Source organism: Limulus polyphemus, unplaced genomic scaffold, assembly GCF_000517525.1.
Source record: "Limulus polyphemus unplaced genomic scaffold, Limulus_polyphemus-2.1.2 Scaffold2958, whole genome shotgun sequence".
Taxonomy (NCBI): Eukaryota; Metazoa; Arthropoda; class Merostomata; order Xiphosura; family Limulidae; genus Limulus; species Limulus polyphemus.
Genome location: NW_013668568.1, coordinates 46,961 through 70,093, shown reverse-complemented (window position 1 = coordinate 70,093; position 23,133 = coordinate 46,961). Strand labels below are relative to the sequence as shown.

The following is a 23,133-nucleotide window of genomic DNA, read 5'->3' as shown; positions in this document are numbered from 1 at the left end:
TGTTTTACATTATCATACATACACGAGGGGCTGAACACTTGTTTTACATTATCATACATACACGAGGGACTAAACACTTGTTTTATATTATCATACATACACGAGGGACTGAACACTTGTTTTACATTATCATACATACACGGGGGACTAAACACTTGTTTTACATCATCATACATATATGAGGGGCTGAACACTTGTTTTACATCATCATACATACATGAGGGACTGAACACTTGTTTTATATTATCTTACACATGAGAATGAGCACTGTTTAATAATATTATACTTACATGAGATGCTGAACAGTTGTTTTATATCATCTTACACAAGAACCTAAGCAATTCTTCTATATTATCATACATACACGAGGGACTGAACAGTTGTTTTATATCATCTTATACAAGAGCCTAAGCAATTCTTCTATATTATCATACATACACAAGGGACAGAGAACTTATTTTACATGATATTACACAAATCTTTTTTTTAATTCATATTTTACACTTGTTCTATGTTATATTACATGAGGAAGTGAATTATAAAATAGACTGACAATGTCAACTTACTGTCTTCCCCCATCCATCATTTTGAGCAGCTGTACTGTGAATCTCTGACAAATGTTCTTCATTATAAAGTTTGACTGAATGTCCATTCTCATTCTGGGAATTTTGACCATTTAGAACATTTCCATTAGTAGGATTACTATCAAGTCCTTTTCCAGCTGCCAGTGCCCAAGTATTTGGGAGTGACCTACCTAAAAAGTAGACATGCTTTTGCATAAACTAATAGTTGAACTTAGTAAAACTTTACAAAAAACAGTTACTTTCTATGTTATTATAGATTCAACTGGAAACAATTATAATTGACTTAGTTCTTTTTCAATATGAAATGAAAGCAGAAAAACATTCAAAATTAAATACATTTTAGAAGAAACACTTCACAATGTATTACCAAATATTATTATTATAAATGATAGATTTTTCAGTTAGTTCAGTTTTACATCTCACATTATAATTTAAATGCTGTAAGGAGCAGATGCCCAGATAACTGTTATTTAACCAAAATAGGCTATATACTGTTATCTTATAAGTTAACATTTTCCTAAACTGAAAATGTATTTCCAATAATACTTACCTCCATTGATAGCTATTTCTCAATCTCCAGGGTTTCCACTCTTTGCCCATCTAAGCATTGAAAATGCTTGCTCCAGTCTTTTATACCCCTCGTGAATGCCCTTGGCAATCAATAATTTGCAAAATTTTACAATGCACCCTCTATCTAGGTACTGTATATAAGCACCTCATTCAGCTTTTAGTGGGAAGGTAAGGCAGGAGAGTGTCAGCAGAGGTAAATATTATTGGAAATACATTTTCAGTTTAGGAAAATGTTAACTTCCAAAACACACCTCCATTGACACTATAGCTAGAATACAACATTGAAAAGGTGGAGGGGCCAATGCAGGTACAAAACATACAGAAAGCATCTGTATAAAACAGGAGTATACCAAGACAAAGATGGTACGAAAGTGGGGGAATCGCACTATGTCCAGAACAGATATGCTCTTCACCAGGAACTAAGTTCCTATATCAAAGAATAGAATATGAGTAATTGTTAGTATAGGCCAGCCCCAACCAGATAGTCGAGGTTTCACAATTCAGGGTTGGAATTAAGGGGTCGTAGTACCTATATCTCACATTGGTGGATAGGGCTATTGGACCACAATGTTATATATATATATATATACACCTTTGATTGGATCCTACCATGTAGCCATAGAGTGATGTGTTCTGCAACACCGAAGTGGATAAACTTTCTACTCCACCTAAAGTCCAAAAGTCAACTCCCCAGGCTTGGAATGATGGGATCGTTTATGCTGTACTCAACCAAAGGAACAGAACTCATCCAGTTTGGAATTATGAACATTTATCCTCACTCCCCAACCAAGCAAGGATGTGGAACTGTGCTCAACCAAGGACCTAGAATGGGATCACTTTGCTTTCGGAATTATGAGGAGATAGTGGAGCTCATTCCATGAACAATATACAAAACTGACATTGATCAAAGAGAAGGGCCATGCACTCCCCCCCCCCAACTGGATAGCTTTGTGTCAAATCTGAACTGGAATTACGAGTAGGATCCTGCAGAGGTTGGTGCCATTCCTACTGACATCTGGGAAAAACATCCAGAGACCCTAGTTGGAAGGCCCCCCAACTTTGCCATCTTCTCCACGAGTGGAAGAACATGCTTGAACACTCTGGAGGAAAAGCCACTGTTCGTCACACCAGCAACTGGAAACTGGGGGTGGGAAAGACTACCAAGCTCCACTAGTAGAGGTCGGGGGGGGGGGGGTAATATGCTTTGGGGAGTCTTGAAAAACAGTGGTCTGTAAACTGTGCAATAGGTGAACCAAGTTCCCTACATTTTCAAAAGCAAACCGACACTGATTTGTTCAACCTGAAGATTGGAAGGGACAGGCAGGATCCCCTTTAGCTTTACTCATTATGATCTATGAGTGGCAGTCTACAATAATAAAGTAATACCATCCGGTAGGCCTCTAGATGGTCTTGTGGAACACCACATTTCGATAGAGCCTGTAGAAATTATAGTCAGATTGGTTGCTAGTGCAGAATTGAAAAGAGAAAGCATGCCTGCCTTGGCAACATTCTCCACAGAGTGGGATACAATGAAAAATAAAAGGACCCTGGAAATGAAAGAGTATATGATTGAGGAAAATACTCAGCTCTAGTTAAAATCTAACAGATGTGGCCAAAATAGCTACAGGGGGTACTCAAAATCACTGAGAAGAGGAAACTGCCAGATCATGTAAGTAATGATATAGGAAAGTATTAGTAGTCCATATACTAGCCCGCACAATGTCTTCCAGAGGGAAATTCAACCGGGCGGCTAATGCCACAGAGGTATGACGAATCTGGTGAGACGTCACATGCAAAAGATTCCTCTCCTGTAACAATAATCCATTATAGGCCATGTGAATCAATTTATGAAGCCACCTCATTAGGGTAATGGGAGCTAACTCAAGGGAAATAGAAGGATTCCAATGAATGAACAATTGATTCCTACTACCTTGAAATCAGTTAGTACAAGCCACATAACAATTGAGGGCCCTAACAGAACATAACAAACAATCAGGATCGGAGCAGTCATAAAGGTGAGAAATGGCTGGCAAATGGATTGATGAGAAGGATTTTTCCCTTTCCCAGTCTTGGGAAGAAAGGACCTATTGGGGTAAAGCAGGACAAATGTGGAATGATAAAGAGTCTGATGCACACTGATTGCAAACAACTCTGACCGACAGCATCTATAAGCTAACAACAACAAAATATACAATTCTAGAGGAGAACATCAGAAAGGGGCCACAATACGATAATCTTCCAAAAAAAACTTCTACATGTAGGAAGGGTGCCAAATAAAGTTCACTGAGATAAAACTTCGGAAAATAAACTGGGCAACAACTGAAGAAAACAATTGCGCAGCATGAAGAATAAATTAGTATGACCTTCCTCAGTAAAGCCGTCAGGGTAGTGATGCAGAACCTCAAAAGTAAAGGGTGAATAGGACAGAAAACTAAGAAGGTGAGTAAGCAAAAGATGATGATGATGATGAGCAGGTTTAGGGTAAAAGAGAGTCAAGAGATAGGAGCACTAGAGAAGAGGAAGTATTCAAACCATATGTCAAAAAAAAAAGGAGTCTTAAGTTTGAAAAGGATGTAGAACCTGAGAGTCAACACAAAGAAAATACAAAATCTGAAATAATGCAACAGTTAGGCAAGGGAAGATAAACTATGATTTGAGGCCCATGCAAGAAGGTTGCCTGAAAATTAGTGAAAACAACTGAAATAAGAGTAACACATGCCTGAGATATCAAAGGACTAAAGGTGGATGTTTTTACTGGTTCTTGTCAGGGATAGAAGAACCAGAAGTAAAGGCAGGTTGTGGGGAAGATCTAGTCAAAGCCATTCAAAACCAAGTCGGGCTCAGTAAAAGTTACAGAACTAGGAGGCTGTAAGTGTTGGGTTCAAGATAAAGAACATAGGATAGAACCTAATTACATGACAGACAATAACAGTTTTATTGGTTACTCTCAGAATAAATCTAGTAACCATTTAAGGAAAATATGACGGCTTCAGTAGAGGATGGTATGGACTTTGGGAGAGTTCAGAAACATGGATATAAGAAGTTATATTGAATAAGATCCATAAAAATGAATTCACAGAAAAATCAATCAAAATACAATTATTATTTCTACATTACTTAGGCCTTGGTCATTTTCATATTGAAAAAACCGAGCTTTGTCACTGGCTTCTGCCAAAGCCCAAACACTTGGTTAATAATGATGAAGTATGTTCTTATCAAATAAATAATATCATAGACTCTGAAATAGCTGTCCCAAATCTTGCAACTTGATTAAGAGAAGGAATTAAAATAATATAAGAAAATATATTAACTTGTATCAGAATCTCTAGTCCAAATCACTCTAAAAATGTGTATATTTCTTTCCCAAAACCAAGAAAATGAAGGTAAGAAAGATAACACATAATTCAGTGACTATTAATAAAAACAAGAACACTAATGAACACCACAGAGCCAAGGAAAAGAATGAGCTTTTGGTACACACAAAGTACTCAAGGGGATTAGCAATCAATGTGTTCGAAGGAAAATGAAGTTTGACTATAAACAAGATTACGACACTTATGATATACAACACTGTTTATTGACAAAAAGGGGACATGGATAAACAATGTTGTATATCATAAGTGTTCAAAGGGAGTATTGAGCAAGGAGGATATGTCAACCTACTACTATAGTCTGATGCTGATTGCATCAAAAAAATGATACAGTACATATTATTTACATGCATAGGTGGGAATTTCCTTCAAAGATTTAGCACTTGTGAAAACTTCTTAGCAGTGGCACACAATATTAACTATTTGTTCTGTGAAGAGGTGAGCAGTTTCGGAAATAAGTGAATGTTTGCATAATCAATTATTTAATAGAGATATTAAGAGCCTCTGACCAGAAAAGAGCTGTCTATATAAAACATAACATTATGAAACACAATTGGTTGAATCATATATTTGGATTTCTGAAGAAGATTATGAATACAATAAATTACAGGTTATTTTGTTTGAAAATATTACCTTGATCATCACAGTTACTGCCAGAAGAGAAGCCTGGTCCTCCTTGTCTTCCAATAGAATTAAAGTGAGCTCCAGCACTGTTATTGTTATTTACACTCCAGTTTGATGCACCAGCACTACCTTGTGAGCCTGAATTCCATGTTGACGTCCCATTATTCACAGAGTTTTCTCCACCTCCCAACAGCCCAAGTCGGATTGGAGGTACACATTTATGTTTGGAATTGTTAACTTCTGAAGACTGATCACATCCTCCTACTGCACCTATCAGTTCTTCATAATTATCAAGACCATTCTGAGAAGCAAACGACTTTTTAACCGATGTACTGCCTACAGGATAATTTCCCAATACATTAATTTTATTCCCTTGACTACTCAAGGCACTTTGGTTTGAAACATTTGTAACTGGAAAGTGCAACTTTGTGGATGAGCATGATGATCCCTGTTCATTCAAGGAAGTGCTGTGTCCATTCTCATTCATAATGATATTTCTGGTATCCAAGGGGCATATCATATCAGAAAGATTCCCCAAAATGTCAGTTGAATGGCCAACAGTTTCTTTCTCTTTAACTACATTTGGAGTACTTAATTTAGTCTCTGTTTCTAGCATTACACAGCCAAAACCTTTTAAACAGTGTGTACTCTGTAGTGGTAAATGATGAAAAGTGCTTAATAAACCAATCTGAGAAGCAGAATATAATGACTCCAAAGATTTGGCCCCTGAAAGATATGATTTAGTTGCAGTGAGACTGCTGCCCTGAGTTCCACTCTCAAAGTCTAAAGTGTCAGAAGCATTCTGTGATTTGGTTGCAGTGAGACTGCTGCCCTGAGTTCTACTCTCAAAGTCTGAATTGTCTGAAGCATTCTGACTGTTGTTGCCACTGTGTGCAATTCCCTGGATTCTGGTGCATTTGACACCCATGGAAGAGCATAAACTGATTTCACACAATACTATCTGAGGCATTTCATCATCAAGATGAGCACTGCAATGGTGTATATTTCCTTCATTGGAAAAAGTATTTGTACTCTGCCCACCTGAGCTAGTTATCACAGATTCAGAAGCGGAATTGGGGAGATAAGACCCCATTTCCATAAAGATGTTGTCTCTTAAGGACAGGTTCTATGATTCCTTGATACCCTTTACTAACTTCCTTAACTCTCACTGTGCAATTTTCAACTGATCATCTAAAAGAACAAAATAATCATATTAATATCCTTGACTGAAAATATCTTAAAAATTTAACAAATAAAATATTAATTCAAAAGTTATAATATTTATCTTACAATCACTATATGTTCTTCAAATAAAAAAAGAAATGAATTCATCCATATGTAGTAACGAAAACACAGTTTAGTTTAAGTTTTATTCTCACAAATCACTAGGATAATATTTCAATGAGTTAATATCTAAGTTAATTTTCTGATATTAGCATTGAGAATAAGAAATGAAACACAAAATAGGGTATGTAAGTACCTTTCCGTTTTACAGTTACACATGAATTGTGGGGTGATTGTCAACATTCACACAGTCACAAAACATACATATTTTAAAATATGTGATAATTATGCACACAAAAATTCACACTGAATAAAAACTTTGAAGATGAACAATATAATCATCAGTGCTAGCTCATCTACATAAAATATGTATGATTTTTTGAAAGATGTGTCATTTTACATGTACCAGTCACGGATGTACTGTCATCAATACACTATAATATAAATTCGTGTGTCTACTGGTTGCACACTGTGAAAATGGTGATTTTTCTACATAGATGCTTGTGTTAAAAAAGTAAGGAAACCACAGCAAGGAGTGTAACAATACATCAAACTACTGATAGATTGTGATTATGAATGTCTCAGTAGCAATGTATCAACGGTAAATTTTAGAACTGATAACAACTGCCAATAGTACCCTCTACTATTAATGTTTTTGATAGTTTGCAAACAAACTTGAACATTTCCCCCATTTTGTTTTATTTAAGCCATTTCTATGTAATCTCTCTTTGGTTTAGACTGGTTTTATGGTTTCTACTTACCTGTAAGCCTAAAAGCTCACATATCAGATCCACCATTAGCAGTGTTTCTCACACAATGGACAGAGCCTGTATTGGAAAATTAACAATTACTACAATTCTAAATTTAGTAAGTGTATATTCATGAAAATTGGCAGTATTTTAGTAAATGTGAAAAGTATGTTACGACCAAAGAATCCAATTTTTTTAATGAAGTATTTGTGTGAAACATGAAGTTCATGATAGGGATAACTTACATCTATTTTCATAATTTCTAGATCCTCCTAAATGAACATCAGAAGTATTTTTGGTAACATTGATTATTTGATCTGTAGATTTCTCTAAACAAACAACACATATTTGAGCATTCTAAAGATCTAGGAGAAGGGGCTATCATTGATCTTGCATTTTTGTTTGGAACCAATAAACTCACCATAATTGCAAATGATGCTGGGAGAAAAACACTGAAACTAAAGTGATATGGTACCAAATGAATGGCCTAAGTTCAAAAGCACATATAAAAACTGAACATTTATGTAAAAAGGGCAATTAAACTGCATGTCCTAACATGTCCCAGAGCTTTATGTAACAAGTAATGAGTGTGAAAGAGCTTTTTCTGTAAAAAGAACAAGTTCACGACAAAATTCAGATGTTCCATGAAAGCAAAAAATAGACTATTTAACGAGAATTGTAATGCTAAGGCCATACATTTTATTGTATGATCCCAGTCCTGCAATTAGAATGTGGGACAGTACTAAAAACAGAAGAAGTGGGAGGCTTTCACAATCACACAAACAGAGAATTATTAAAATTAAAAATAAATGTGTAAATTGTGTGTGTTTTATGGTACATTCTTGAGGTCAAATACACAGTAAGATAATACTGACACAATCAAATACTTATAAATGATCCAACCACTACATAAACCAGCACACACGTTTGTCCATGATATTGAATTACTGACCACTTTTGGCAGATACTGATAGAGGCAAAATTTCACCAATACTCTACTGATCATAGTAAAAATCATCTGAATCACTTATCATAATTTGAAACACCCTTTGCCATATCTTATAAGATGAAATCTTATTTTAACATTATAAATATACAAGTTGAACGTCCATCAAATGACGGGAAATAATGATTAATTTTCTTTTCAAAATTATATCTGAATAAATGTTTTATGAAGATGTTTCCTAAAAATTAATTATAATCTAGTAACAATATGTGTACGAAGAATGACTATCCTATTTCACAAAAACAACATTTTTATGTATATTTGGTCATCTTCTTTAAGTATTACTTGATTAGTATTTTGATTTCTCTTATATTTTTAAGTTATGTTCAAATGTTGTTTCTGATAAATCCTTATGGATTGAAACATGCAAAAAACAGATCCTCAAAGACATATTCCTACTTGTCAACTGTATTATTAATTGTGGTGGTAAAGGCAGTGAATTTTGTTATGAATTTTTTTTTAATATTTACTTTTTAATTAAGAAATTAACTAACATATAATACTAAAATTTGAATTATAATTTACAATTTGATACCAAACTTACTGACATATATTCATAAAATAATAGTTCAATAGAATGTTGAATGCAAGTCAACAAACACGATGACATGGCCTTTGACACGTGACCTGTCGAGATAGGGTTAATTAGCTCCTCTGACCTACCTTTCCCTACATCGTTAGCCCCTACACACACAATAAGAAATGCATCACTGTTAGCCCCCTTTATTATATCTCCTGCTCTGTCAGTTATATCCTCCACCTGTGCCCCTAGGTAGCATAATCAGATTATTTTCTCCCTATCTATCCCACAGACTATTCTATCCACATGTGAGGGAAAGAAGAAAAGAGTGCTTCCACATAAAAAGGAAGTAAGGAGCATTTATAGTAATCAAGTCAAGGTTGGCTTCCAATACGTCCCTCTAAAATTCTGTGATCGCAGAAAAATTTACTGCATTTACTCTCTTGCTGAAGTTAAATTTTTTTTGGCAAAAAAAAAATTAACCCTCAAAAATTCTTCTTAACTGGTACCCATTATCACCACAAGATATTAGTAGAATAACACACAAATTATGTACATTTGCTGTCATGTTAAACTTATATTAAAGTTTTTCTTCATTACCCATTTAAGCTGTCTCCAGCCATTATTAGTCTCAAAGTGGGTTCCTCGTCATCGAATTTATGTTTGTATGTTAGTGAGAAGTGTGGCCAAGTTTCAGTGCAAGCTTCAGCCACAAAGAGATTTCTAAGACTATCATTGAGCTCTGGATGCAAATATAACTTATCATTCAATATAACAGCAACAGATAGAGCATGAGACTATATAGACTTTCATGATGATGGAAAAAAGCTATTTTGTACTTGATACAACAAGGTCCTTGATCACAGGTGAAAGTCAATCATTGAACATCATTTATGTCCATACAACATACAAAATAAAGTCCAGTGTTTCCAGTACCTCACTCTGAGAGCTTCTAATAAATCAGCAAAATACCATGAAAATAACAATGGATAGACAAACAGCAGCTACTGAAGAATGAAATGAGGTAAGATTTTCTATAAAGGGTTTTGATCTTTTAGTTGTGAGTTAAGAATTATACAGTTTCAAACTGTTCTTATGTGAAAGGTAAAAGAATTTAAAATAATTTTTTCCTTGTTAATTTTTCCTTTCTTGATTGTTTTGTGGCTGAGCCTTTGTCAAAGAAACAAAAAAAGCTGCCACCTGACTGTAAAACAAATAAAGAAAAAACTTCAAAAAAAAAGGAAGTAAATATAGGGATGTCTATCAATCCATCAAAAACAATGCAAACAAGATAGTAGGGATAGCATTTGCAACATCCTACATAATAGCACAAGTACACAGTGTAGTAAAATGTTAACAGACAAAAATAGGATAATTAAACTCAATTGTGATTGAATAGTTGTTTCTTTATTTGTTTTTAATGCAGTGTTTCAACAGACAATACAATAAGGTTCCAACTGTAATATTTATTGCTTATCTATTAATGACTGGTAATTACTGTTTAACCCTGTTCTTAAGCCTTTTAAAGGAACACCATATTTCTATAAGAAAGCTAACTTCAAGGGGTAATGACAACATCGTTTACAACAGAATTATGAACTTTTTTAATTACTACTAGTTATTAATAATACTTATAAAAGCAGATACTCCATTTCAAGCTATGTCAAATCAGTGAAATTGGTTGACATCACTGTTTTGTGTTTTGAGTTATCATGTAATAAAAAAGAAGCAGAAGAAAGAACCCACCAAAGACGACATGTATCTGTGACATCACCATATGGTCACAATTTGGTGCTTGTGTTATGTCATTTTCATTATGTGACATATATGTTTCTGAGTGGTTACATTTTGATGATGTAACTGAAACGTTATATATAACACTCATATATATATACAAGTTATATATATGTAACTGAAACGTTATATAACACTCACTGTGTGGCAGCACAAGCTATATATATATTAAAAAGGGACACTACACTGTTTACATGTGATCTGATGCATGCTGGTTTTTCAAACTGAAAGATATAAGAATTACATTTTGTCTTCTTTCAACATTCAAACTTTGTAACTAGTGTATGAGAAATATTTTTTAATGCCATAGAATTACAAAAACATTTATATAGAGCTGTTTGACCATTTACAGATTTAAAAATTTTTACACTCCTTATACATGTGCGATAATGAATCAATTCCACTCTGCAATTTAGCTAGTCAGCAAATTCCTATAATTTATTTATAACAAAATAATATCATATCAATTATTTTCCTTTATACGGCCTAGTGTCTAGGGATCAATACATAGACCATTTTTATACTAATACAATGTGATAATTCTAAGATTTTTCACTTTTAAGAGCTCATATATTTATCATATATATTATTTCTATTTTGCATGTTTGTACTGACCTGTCACTAGTTTAGTATTATCAGCAGCTGTTGATTACTGTGCTTTTATGCAATCTCTGACAATTAATCTTTTGGTATTTCATTACTTCTCAATGTACTATTAAAGATGAAATAAAATATATTTATTCAATGATTTGTATGTTTTTAGTGAGAAACAGAAAGAAACCAACAATATTTTATAAAATTAAAACAAGTTTCAATTAAGTCTTGGAAAGGTTAATATGTGATGTCACAATGACAGGTAGTTGTGATGTTTCTGAGAGTCTTCACTTTTGATGTGTCTGTGACATTACAGTGAAACATATACAGGAGTTAACCTGTGATGTATTGGAGAGGTCACATTCTTTGGTGGGAAGAACAATAAATTCTAGAAACCTGATACTATTCCTGTTGACCAACTAATCATGGTGAAAACAGTACCATCTGTAGTTCTCATGACCTGATATTACTCAATACGTAAAACACTGCAATTGTTAGCCAACTCATAATGGAGAAAACAGCACCATCTGTAGTTCCAGTGACCTGATACAACTACTGTTGACCAACTAGTCATGATGAAAACAGTACCATCTGTAGTTCTCATGACCTGATATTACTCAATACGTAAAACACTGCAATTGTTAGCCAACTCATAATGGAGAAAACAGCACCATCTGTAGTTCTAGTCACCTGATACAACTACTGTTGACCAACTAGTCATGGTGAAAACAGTACCATCTGTAGTTCTCATGACCTGATATTACTCAATACGTAAAACACTGCAATTGTTAGCCAACTCATAATGGAGAAAACAGTACCATCAATAGTTCTTGTGACCTGACACTACTGTTAACCAACTAATCATGATGAAAATAGTACCAACTGTAGTTCTAGTGATCTGATACTACTACTGTTGACCAACTAATCATGATGAAAACAGTACCAACTGTAGTTCTAGTAACCTGATACTACTATTGTTCACCAACTAATCAAGGTGAAAACAGTACCATCAATAGTTCTTGTGACCTGACACTACTGTTAACCAATTAATCATGATGAAAACAGTACCAACTGTAGTTCTAGTGATCTGTTACTACTACTACTGTTGACCAACTAATCATGATGAAAACAGTACCATCTGTGGTTCTAGTGACCTGATACTACTGTTGTCCAACTAATCATGATCAAAAACAGTCCCAACTGTAGTCTGGTGACCTGATACAACAACTGATGGCTAACTAATCATGGTGAAAACAGTACCAACTTTAGTTCTAGTGAGCTGACACTACTACTGTTGACCAACATCATAATGGTGAAAATAGTACCAACTGTAGTTCTAGTGACCTGATACTACTACTGTTGACCAACCAATCATTATGAAAACAGTACCAACTGTAGTTCTGGTAACGTGATACTACTACTGTTGACCAACTAATCATGATCAAAAAACAGTACCAACTGTAGTTCAAGAGACCTGATACAACTACTGATGGCTAACTAATCATGGTGAAAACAGTACCAACTTTAGTTCTAGTGACCTGACACCACTACTGTTGACCAACATCATAATGGTGAAAACAGTACCATCTGTAGTTCTAGAGACCTGACACTGCTACTGTTGACCAACATCATAATGGTGAAAATAGTACCAACTGTAGTTCTAGTGACCTGACACTACTACTGTTCACCAACATCATAATGGTGAAAACAGTACCAATTGTAGTTCTAGTGACCTGATACTACTACTGTTGACCAACATCATAATGGTGAAAACAGTACCATCTGTAGCTCTAGTGACCTGATACTACTGTTGCCCAACTAATCATGATCAAAAACAGTCCCAACTGTAGTCTGGTGACCTGATACTACTACTACTGTTGGCCAACTAATCATGGTGAAAACAGTACCATCTGTAATTCTAGAGACCTGACATTACTATTGTTGACCAACTAATCATGATAAAAAAACAGTACCAACTGTAGTTCAAGAGACCTGATACAACTACTGATGGCTAACTAATCATGATGAAAACAGTACCAACTTTAGTTCTAGGGACCCGACACTACTACTGTTGACCAACATCATAATGGTGAAAACAGTACCATCTGTAGTTCTAGAGACCTGATACAACTACTGATGGCTAACTAATCATGGTGAAAACAGTACCAACTGTAGTTCTAGTGACCTGATTCTACTGCTGTTGACCAACATCATAATGGTTAAAACAGTACCAACTGTAGTTCTAGTAACATGATACTACTACTGTTGACCAACCCATCATAATGAAAACAGTACCAACTGTAGTTCTAAGGACCTGATACTACTACTGTTGACCAACTAATCATGATGAAAACAGTACCATCTGTAGTTCTAGTGACCTGAACTACTACTGTTGACCAACATCATAATGGTGAAAATAGTACCAACTGTAGTACTAGTGACCTGACACTACTACTGTTGACCAACTAATCATGATGAAAACAGTACCATCTGTAGTTTTAGAGACCTGACACTACTACTGTTGACCAACATCATAATGGTGAAAATAGTACCAACTGTTGTTCTAGTGACCTGATACTACTACTGTTGACCAACTAATCATGATGAAAACAGTACCATCTGTAGTTCTAGTGACCTGAGATTACTACTGTTGACCAACATCATAATGGTGAAAATAGTACCAACTGTACTTCTAGTGACCTGACACTACTACTGTTGACCAACATCATAATGGTGAAAACAGTACCAACTGTAGTTCTAGTAACATGATACTACTACTGTTGACCAACCCATCATGATGAAAACAGTACCATCTGTAGTTCTAGTGGCCTGATAATACTCCTGTTTATCAACTCATGATGAAAACTATACCAGAAATCAATTGAATCATTACTATTAATATTTATAGTTGTTAACAAACACGAGTCTATATAATGAACAATGTTCAACATAATGTTATATGTTACTTTGAAACATCAAGATAACTTTGTCCTCAAAAAACATTTACTATTTTATTTATGTATTATCCACTTTAAGTGACATTATTTTGTTTACAAGTTTTAATGTGTAATAACCTATAAAATCTCTAGGGGATTGACTGGTATGAAAAATTATGTTTTAAAAGCAAACACATAAGAATGATTCAAAACACTGATGTAATCTACACATTAAAGTGCTTTTTATATCCCTCTTTACAAGTAGGTGCAATGTGGTTACAAAATGTTAGTTATTAGTAAGTTCTACACTACCAATGAATCCTCAATTAAAATGACGCACATATTCATAGGTATTCCAGTTGTGTATAGACCTTGGGTTGATTGCAAGAAGCCACAGCTTTGCAGTACTTTTATCTATTGGATATCAATTACCTCTTCTTCTCATACATTTATTCCTAGGATGTCTATTGTCTCTTTCTCCCATACTTTGAAATAAACAATAATAACGTGGTATATATTTTGTCTAATTATTTCACTTTTTTGAATACCGAGATGAACCATCCTATTTTCAACGGGGTAAGGTTAATTGTCACTTTTACATATTTTTGGAAAACCGAGTTTACTTTAACGCCACCTATAAGTTTATTTACATTTTCTAGGTAGGGTTTTGTTGCCCAACTCAATTTTATAGCTTATTATAGATGAAAACAGTACCACTGCCACCTTAGGTTAATTTATACTTAGTTTATTCGCAGTTATAACTTATACTAGTGGCCAGCTGCTTCTTTTGACTCACTTAAGTCACTGACTCATTATGCAGAAGCTTTTTACAAAGTCTCACTTGCAAAATACTTGTTCACAACAATTTGTCATTTTTTAAATGAACGCTAACAACTTACAAGATGGATACACAAACATTTTTACTCCGTATACTCGTAGTCTTACAATGTTACATACAAGTTATAAGGTATATAAGTGAACGTTTCTATTGATAACTTACCTGTAAACTGTAGAGACAAGTGTAACGCATACTTAGCTTTCAAATTAAATATACTAAACATAACTGAGACTCAGAAATCTATGTACTTCGTTTGTACCGCGCTACTAAATATAATTAAAGCTTTATCAATAACCATCAAAAATGGATGACCAGGACAGTAAAGTACTTACTGCGCAGCTGCAACCATACAAAATTCTCGCCTCACGGCATCTTACGTCATGAAATCTGACACACGCGTTAAGCCGTTTGTTTTCGAGATTAGTTTAATCCAACTAGTTAATAAATCTATCTTTGAAGAATGTTATGAAATATATGACGTAAACAGACTACGTTTGTACAATGTAGATAACACGTTATTTTGTCATTATAACTACTACAAAATACGAACGTTCGCACAGTAAGAAAGATAAATAAGTTTTCAAGGCAGACCCAGGTTTATCCTGGGTAAGCAATGAATGGAAACCGATGCAGTAGAGTGACGTAGTTGATAGCCTCACACCAGAGTATTAGCTGTACAAAGCTCTGACAGTGTAAACAAACTCAATTTCCCTTTCTCAACTGTAATATTCTATGACGTAAGCTACATTAAACTAAAACTAAAGAGAAAACAATATATGATAATGTAAAATCAATTAAAGCGTACTAACAGTACCATGTATCAAAGCTATCTGCTACGTCACTTTACTGCAGCGGTTATAATTTATTTCTTTATCCTGAACTCTACTAATATTTCCTAGTTGCTTTGTCACGTGACAAGTATTTACTATGCCTCTAAAACCGGAATGGAGGGCACGATAATGTAACAGTTTCCTCGATTGGTATTAGGGCTTCACACCTATTAATGTATCCCGAATAATATTAGACGTTACAAAAACAACGAAAACATAACAAATGTATTCAGTACCAGTGAAAAAACAACAACAAAAAATGCATTTAAGAATAATACAAATATTTATAGCACGAAGAAGCAGCAAAATCTCAAAAACAAAGATTATTTGTAAGATACGTTGTACACAGTTCTTTAAAACGTTTATCCTGTTTGGTGGCGCTAGTTGCCGCTACTGATTTAATTATCGCCCTTCTCTGGCATATTGCTCGAAAGCTTCATCTATTAATTGTATAACCATCGATGGAATCTGCGTGACTTACTGGCTTTTTAAACACACCACTTTGATCTTTTGATGCATCAAACCGCTGGTGAGTCCATGACTTCGTTAATTACACATAAATATCGTCAATATTGTAATTAATTCATCGAATTGCTGCTTAGTTCCCGCGTTTAAATTGTAAACAATCAGCGATTTTTATTGAATTAGTTACAATCAGTATGAGCACTGTACGTGACAAATACAAACATAAAATTGCTCAATATATTGTTACGTCTCTGGTCATTTGTTACGAGTAATTAACAAATGACCAGAGACGTAACAATATATTGAGCAATATATTCCTTCTCAATTCAACTTTGCAATACACTTAATTTCCACAGTCACTTTAACTTGAACACACACTATAATTCTCAACGAACGATTCACGCACTTTATTTACAACCGCGCTTGACTCAATTGTCCATCTATATCTTCAATCTCTCTGTCTGCCATTCAGTTGTTGCCGTCACTTTATTTGCCGGTTTATATACTATAAGAGCGCGAGTCTAGCAACCGCTAGGACGTTCGACAGGTTCCTCGATCTTTCTAGATACTCATTACGTGTTACCAGGGTCACGTGACTTCCGCTGTCGTAATAATATGCAATATATGGCCCCTACCAGTAGCGAGTGGTATAAAAAGCTGGTGATTTGGGGGCTAAATATACTGAGTCAGATAAAAAAAAATCACATTTCTACGAATTTTAAGTAATCCCGTCATTTAAATAAATCATAAAACAACTTATATTACTTAATCAAAATGTATACCTGTTGTAAAACAACACGGAAAAATAATTTGTTAATGAGAATGCAAAGTAGAACTACGCAACTACATGCTAAACGTTAAAAATAATTAACCCCTTTGTTTTACTTTAAACTCTATGTACTATCTTTACCTTTTTCCTATCCATTCCGGAAAAGCGAACAAGATAGACCTAAAAGTAACAAAACTGTGGAAAGCTGTTAATTCAGACAACCTACTATGTGGAAGTATTAAATAATAATAAATTCTCTAATTACACCATTGCGTACTCACACTTGTTATTTAATGGCAAAACTGTACCGTTTTACACTTTAAAATATCCAAGATAGTAACAATTTCATTTATATTTTTCTACTGCAATACAGAAACCAACCCTGACAAAGATAACATCTTGAATTTTTCGTAATCGTAAACGTAATATAGTAACATGCCTGCTTAATAGAGCCTACAACATATATTCCAATTTTTAACTTCATTCCGATATATTTTATTCAGAATGCTCTTACATGCAATGGGTACCTTCATATTTTAGAAAAAGTCATTCGGAAATTCCTAATTAATACGTTCATTAATATACCAAAGCACTCAGTGCTTCTAAATGCTCTATCTACTTCTGTATGCTTTATTACCAGAAGCCTTTTCCTCTGATAAGGACAAAATCACACCCACCATTGTTCAGTTGTCAATTTCTTTTACCATCACCAACACGTGATTTTAGTGAAGTAAAGGCCTAATATATTCTTTTATTCACCGCTTCCAAACGGCACTGATGAGGTATTAATTCGATGAAACTACTCAGCTGCAGAGAATAAGCTATGTCAGGGAATGATTTTACAAAATGACGATAGTGAAAGCACAGTACAAGAAATCCTTTTATCTCATGCAGGTTCTTTAGTGTTGGTCAGTTCTAAACAGTCAGTTTGATTGATCTGTAGACACTCTCTTTCTGCTGGCTATATGTCCCAGCAAACTCGCATGTTGAGATTCAGTTTAAGGTTCTCTTTCCTTAACCAATCTGGAATTTTTCTTGGTCCCTCATAAGCATTATTGCAGGTATTTTAATATGTGATTTTGTCATCCAAGTAGATGAGTATAACGTTTCGAGGTAGTTGAGACAGAGTATATTTCAATTATCGTTGAAATGTAGGAGTATTACACATTCCAAATGGTAATATAACAAATTTCCACATTTCTTGAAGTATAGGTGGAATTCTTTCTCCTTGCTTTCTGACTTCTACTTGCTCATACCCACTCTTAAAATCCAATGTTGAAAACCACTTTTATCCAGATGGAGCATCCAAAGAAGAGTCAATCCTTGACAATGGACAGATATCCTTCTTTGTGCCTTCATTCATACTTTTGTAGTTTGTGCAGTACCTTATAGACCCATCCTTCTTCTTCACCAGTACAATAAGTGATGCCCAATGACTAGTCTTTGGTTCTATCACTCCTTGTTCTTTTATTGCTTCTATCTCTTTGAAAGACTCAACCTGATTTGCAAGGGGGAAGTTACCTAGCTAAATGATGTACTGGGGCTGCATATATGTTTTATATATATATATTTGTTTTGTGTTTGTATGCATCTCCAGTGTCCACCTTAAATAAATTTACTTATTTGCCTAAGACATGATATCCACTGGCACCAGAGATGACTTGATATTCTGTGAGCAGGATATGTAACCTCTGACACTGATCAGCTGCAAGACATACAAAGCCCTGATTATACAGCTTATTAAGTGAGGTGGTAAGCTGTCCTTATATAAAGATTTGAAACCAAACTTCCTATATCTTTCTTCAAAGGTGACTACTCCTGATGTTACTTGATGTGAAAGTACAACCTATAAGCCTCTGATCATGCAACATCCCATTCAGATTTGACTCACATTTTATGGTTTGTTTTGTTCATGGCCCCAATAATGACCTCTTTTATTCTTCATATCCACAAGAATGTTACACTTGAAACATCTGTTGTCTTGTAGTTTATTTTCCCCATTTTGTTTAACTAGTTGTCTAACAAATTCTTTTACTTCTTCTAAACTATCATCAGTAGGATTTGAGGTTTTAATATTTCTTGGTTTGATAATCCCATAAATTTAAGATGTTGTCTTTAGTTGTTTATTTGCAAATTTAATGAATTCAAGTTCCATTGCCAAATTGACTTAGCCAGACAACACACAGGAATGGTAGAAGTGACAAATAAATGACTCATTGCAGCTTCTTATACATGTTTACAAAAGAACTTGACTTAATTAGACAACACAGGAAAGGTATAAGTGACAAATAAATGACTTATTATGGCTTCTCATTTATATTTACAAGAGGAACTTGACTTAATTAGACAACATGGGAAAGGTACAAGTGACAAATAAATGACTTATTATGGCTTCTCATTTATATTTACAAGAGGAACTTGACTTAATTAGACAACACAGGAAAGGTATAAGTGACAAATAAATGACTTATTATGGCTTCTCATTTATATTTACAAGAGGAACTTGACTTAATTAGACAACACAGGAAAGGTACAAGTGACAAATAAATGACTCATTGTGGCTTCTCATACTGTTTACACAGAAATTTTCCTTAATAAAAGAATGGAGAAACAAAATATTGAAAAATAAATGATTTTATTGTAATTCCTAATTAATATTTACAAAAGGAACTTGACTTTAACCAGAAGAAAAGGTGATCAGTTGTTCACATCTGAATTTAAATAAATGAATGTACATAGAATTTCAAATGATAAACAAAGCTACTTTTCTTCATTTTCTCTGTTCTTTCATATTACATCTAATGTTTTACCAGTCAAAGAAACCACTGTTTGACCTAAGCTGACACACACTTAAGCTTGTGGGTTGTCTTATTGTGAATCTTACCACATAAAAACTGGGATTTGTTATATATCAGAGTGATTTTGATTAACAAAACTGGCATTAATTTTGGTTAAGTAAAACTAGAAACTTGTATCACCAATAACAATTTGAATTATTAGAATTTAGTCATATGTTTGCTGCTTATAATAATTTTTTCTGTGGTACATTTAACAAGTAACATTCCTTTTAGAAGATGGTATATTTATAAATTTTAATTCAGTAACAAAAAGTAATTTTCACAGTGTCAATTGGTTCCAAACTTGACTGCTCTTTCATCATAGGCTATCTTCCCATTATTTGTTGATTTTTCCTACTTTTGAGCTCTCGACACCAGGTTTTAGGATGAAGATGAGGTGGGTCTACCAGATTGTATATTGAGCAAGTGGTCCCAGTTTGGGGATCTTTCAAGCTTTAATAGAAACTGACTTGTTACCATACAATAGTTAAATACTTAGAAGAAGACAAATAAGAACAGTATTATAACACATCTTCCAAAAAATACATAAATATCAGTTGTGAATGTATCACAAAATGAGTACATAATGAGATACAAACTGTCTCAACATACATATATAACAAAACATTATGTATATCATATTCAGCACCAAAAAAATGTGAAAATTGATTACACATATGTTTATTGTGACTACATACTGAGCTAGAAGCTCAGTACATGAACTATATTATATACAATTTCATATTATGTATTTCTTTACAGGGTTTCCAACATCTTTGAACTATTCATACAAAATTAAATTCAAAATGTAAACTTGCATTAAAAAAAACCTTTTTTCAAAGATCATTTATATATATGCTTAATGAAAATTATGATTATGTATATGGAGAAATATTTTGAATGTAACATAAAGAAATAACAGTTTTTAAAATACAAGAATAGGCAGTGGAACGGTTGATGTAAAAATGACTAATTATTTATCCATTCTAAATCACTTCAAATGTTTCTTATTTAAACCTTAGTATTTAATGTGATAAATCAAACTTCTGCAACACTTACAAAACTTTTTTGAAGTGTACCCCTGTACACATGCCCATCATTTCCCTTAAGTACCGTTTCTTGTCTGGAATATTAAGTACACATTAGACTTTAATACTTTTAATACACTGAAACAATACAAAAATTGATAACTTGAACATAACACTAGTTAACAAGATGATGTGTAGATATATCTTTTTAACATACTACTAATAAATAAGTAGAAAAATGTGATTGTGATGAAATAAAATAAATCAGACTTTTAGAGAAAAAAAAAATCACCTTTAAAAACTATGGTAATAATTTATTAACTTGGCGACGTTTCGAGCAAACACTCTCTTTCAAGCCAGAAACAAGCCTGTCGGTTAATGACAATTACAAGAATGTTTTGAAATGAAACAATACAAAAAACAGAATGCAAGGTAAGACAGAACCACGAGAATTAACAATATAGTAAAAACAATATAATAGAGCTGGTTATTAAAAGAAAACAACTTCACATAACAAAGAAAGAAATAAGTTAGACACTTTAAGATAATAACAGAAGGGTATTAAAAAAAATGTTAAAAAGCTGAACCATTCGTTAATACCCAAAGGACTTAAACAACCCAATTTAAAAATTATTTCTTTTTTGATAGTGATTCTTTTATTGGTGTTAGAGGGAGTACGATGAAAGGCAAGTACTTTAAAGTGCTCAAGAGAATGATCAGCTGTGTTGTTGTTATTACATAAAACTTGCAAATTTTATGTCAAAATCAGATTTGATTATTTTATTTACACTTTATAGAATGTCATTGTATACCTCCATTCCACATGAAGATGAACTCAAGGCTCTAAAACACTACCTTGACAGAAAGGATACCCTAGACTCACCTACTGAAACCCTGATTAGATTAGCTGAATTAGTTTTATTGTTAAATGCCTTTTTTTTACATCAAATTCTATAAACAAGTGAAAGGTGTAGCCATGGAAACCAGAATAGGTCTCTCCTATGCTAACGTCTTTGTTGGTTGCATTGAAGACTATATTTTGTAACTACACAGGTACCTTCCCTGCCTTATATTGTAGATATATTGATGATGTTTTCCTTATAGCTACATGCAGTAATGATGAACTCAATCTCTTTGTTCAGTTCTTTCAATCCTTTTACTCATCACTCCAATACACACCTTCTGTTTCTCACCAAACCATTTCATTTCTTGACATAAATATTTGTATGACTGATGATGGCAATCTCATGACATCTGTACATTACAAACCGACGAACACACACATAGCTACTTACATTTTCACTCCAGCCATCCTCCATACATCAAAAGAAACATTCCCAAATCCCAACTCACCAGATTACATAGGCTCTGCAATAACAACCAACATTATAACAGGAAATCTATCAACATGCTCCACTTTTTCAAAAATCGTGGCTACCCTACTTTTCTTCTTCATCACACTAAAGATAATCTACATACTAACAATAAACGTCTAAATTTAGCTTTCTAGAACTTGCTTGGCTTAAATCATATCAGTAATTATAACACCAACACTGTAGACAATTCTAAACTTCCAACTACACTCGTCCAACCTCGCTTCAACCTACACACTCCTACTTCCACTGATCATCAACACATTCCCCTTACTCTTATGTTTCACCCATTCAACACACAAATAACACATACATTGTTTGATAACTTCCGCATCATAACACAAGACAACACCATTGGTACATGTTCCCTAACAAACCTTATAAACGAGACACTAACATTAAAGATTTACTCATCTATAGTCAACTTCTGAAAACATACAACTATCATCTGCTACTCATGTTGGTTTGTACATTTGTCAGAGGAGCAGATGTAACACCTGCCCTTACACTGATCGTAGAAAATCTGTTAGAGGCCCTAAATTAACATATTCTGTGAATAGCAATTTCACCTGTACATCTAAATGTTTAATTTATTGTGTTATTTGTAACAACTGTGACCTAATCTACATAGGAGAAACCAGCCGAATGCTCGCTGAACGTACACGAGAACACGTACTTAGCATCTGGATTAAAGATCTGTAGCTCGGCATGTCAACACAGCTGATCATTCTCTTGAGCACTTTAAAGTACTTGTCTTACATCATGGCCCCTCAAACACCCATAAAAGAACCACTATTTACTAAGCTTGATAAATTATAGTAGAATTCTGTGGTATTGATGTAGTAATTTATGATTTTTTAGTTATTCAAAAGTATATACAAAACCTAAAAAATTTTTTTCCTATCCTCCACGTGCAAACTTTTAAAAGGCTTAGCAACCTACGTCAAGCAGCAACCGAGTA

At 33.9% G+C, this 23,133-nt stretch overlaps 2 protein-coding genes across 11 annotated transcripts in view; both read right to left on the bottom strand.

The window, feature by feature from the left end:
- LOC106468307 (protein Gawky-like) overlaps positions 1 to 15,475 on the bottom strand; it is a 57,159-nt gene extending 41,684 nt beyond the window's left edge. For 6 of the 7 annotated variants that reach the window (XR_002612615.1, XR_002612613.1, XR_002612616.1 and 3 more), the window contains exons 1-3: positions 15,033 to 15,170; positions 5,159 to 6,340; positions 567 to 754 (exon numbers count right to left, since the gene is read on the bottom strand). Coding sequence is in view for 3 of the 7 variants with exons in the window: in XM_022396650.1 (XP_022252358.1) it covers positions 567 to 754; positions 5,159 to 6,248 (1,278 nt within the window). In the remaining 4 variants the exon portion in view is untranslated. Of the gene's footprint in view, positions 1 to 566; positions 755 to 5,158; positions 6,341 to 15,032; positions 15,171 to 15,202 lie in introns of those variants that run through there. The other variant, XR_002612614.1, reaches the window with a different exon arrangement.
- A 4,110-nt stretch (positions 15,476 to 19,585) lies between these two features.
- The window catches only part of LOC106468306 (glutamine-rich protein 2-like), a 48,788-nt gene continuing 45,240 nt past the window's right edge, over positions 19,586 to 23,133 (bottom strand). For all 4 annotated transcript variants that reach the window (XM_013928725.2, XM_022396647.1, XM_022396648.1 and 1 more), the window contains 2 exons: positions 20,831 to 20,894; positions 19,586 to 20,224 (listed from right to left, as the gene is read on the bottom strand). In XM_013928725.2, the coding sequence (XP_013784179.2) occupies positions 20,153 to 20,224; positions 20,831 to 20,894 (136 nt within the window). In that variant the 3' untranslated portion in view covers positions 19,586 to 20,152. The remainder of the gene's footprint in view (positions 20,225 to 20,830; positions 20,895 to 23,133) is intronic.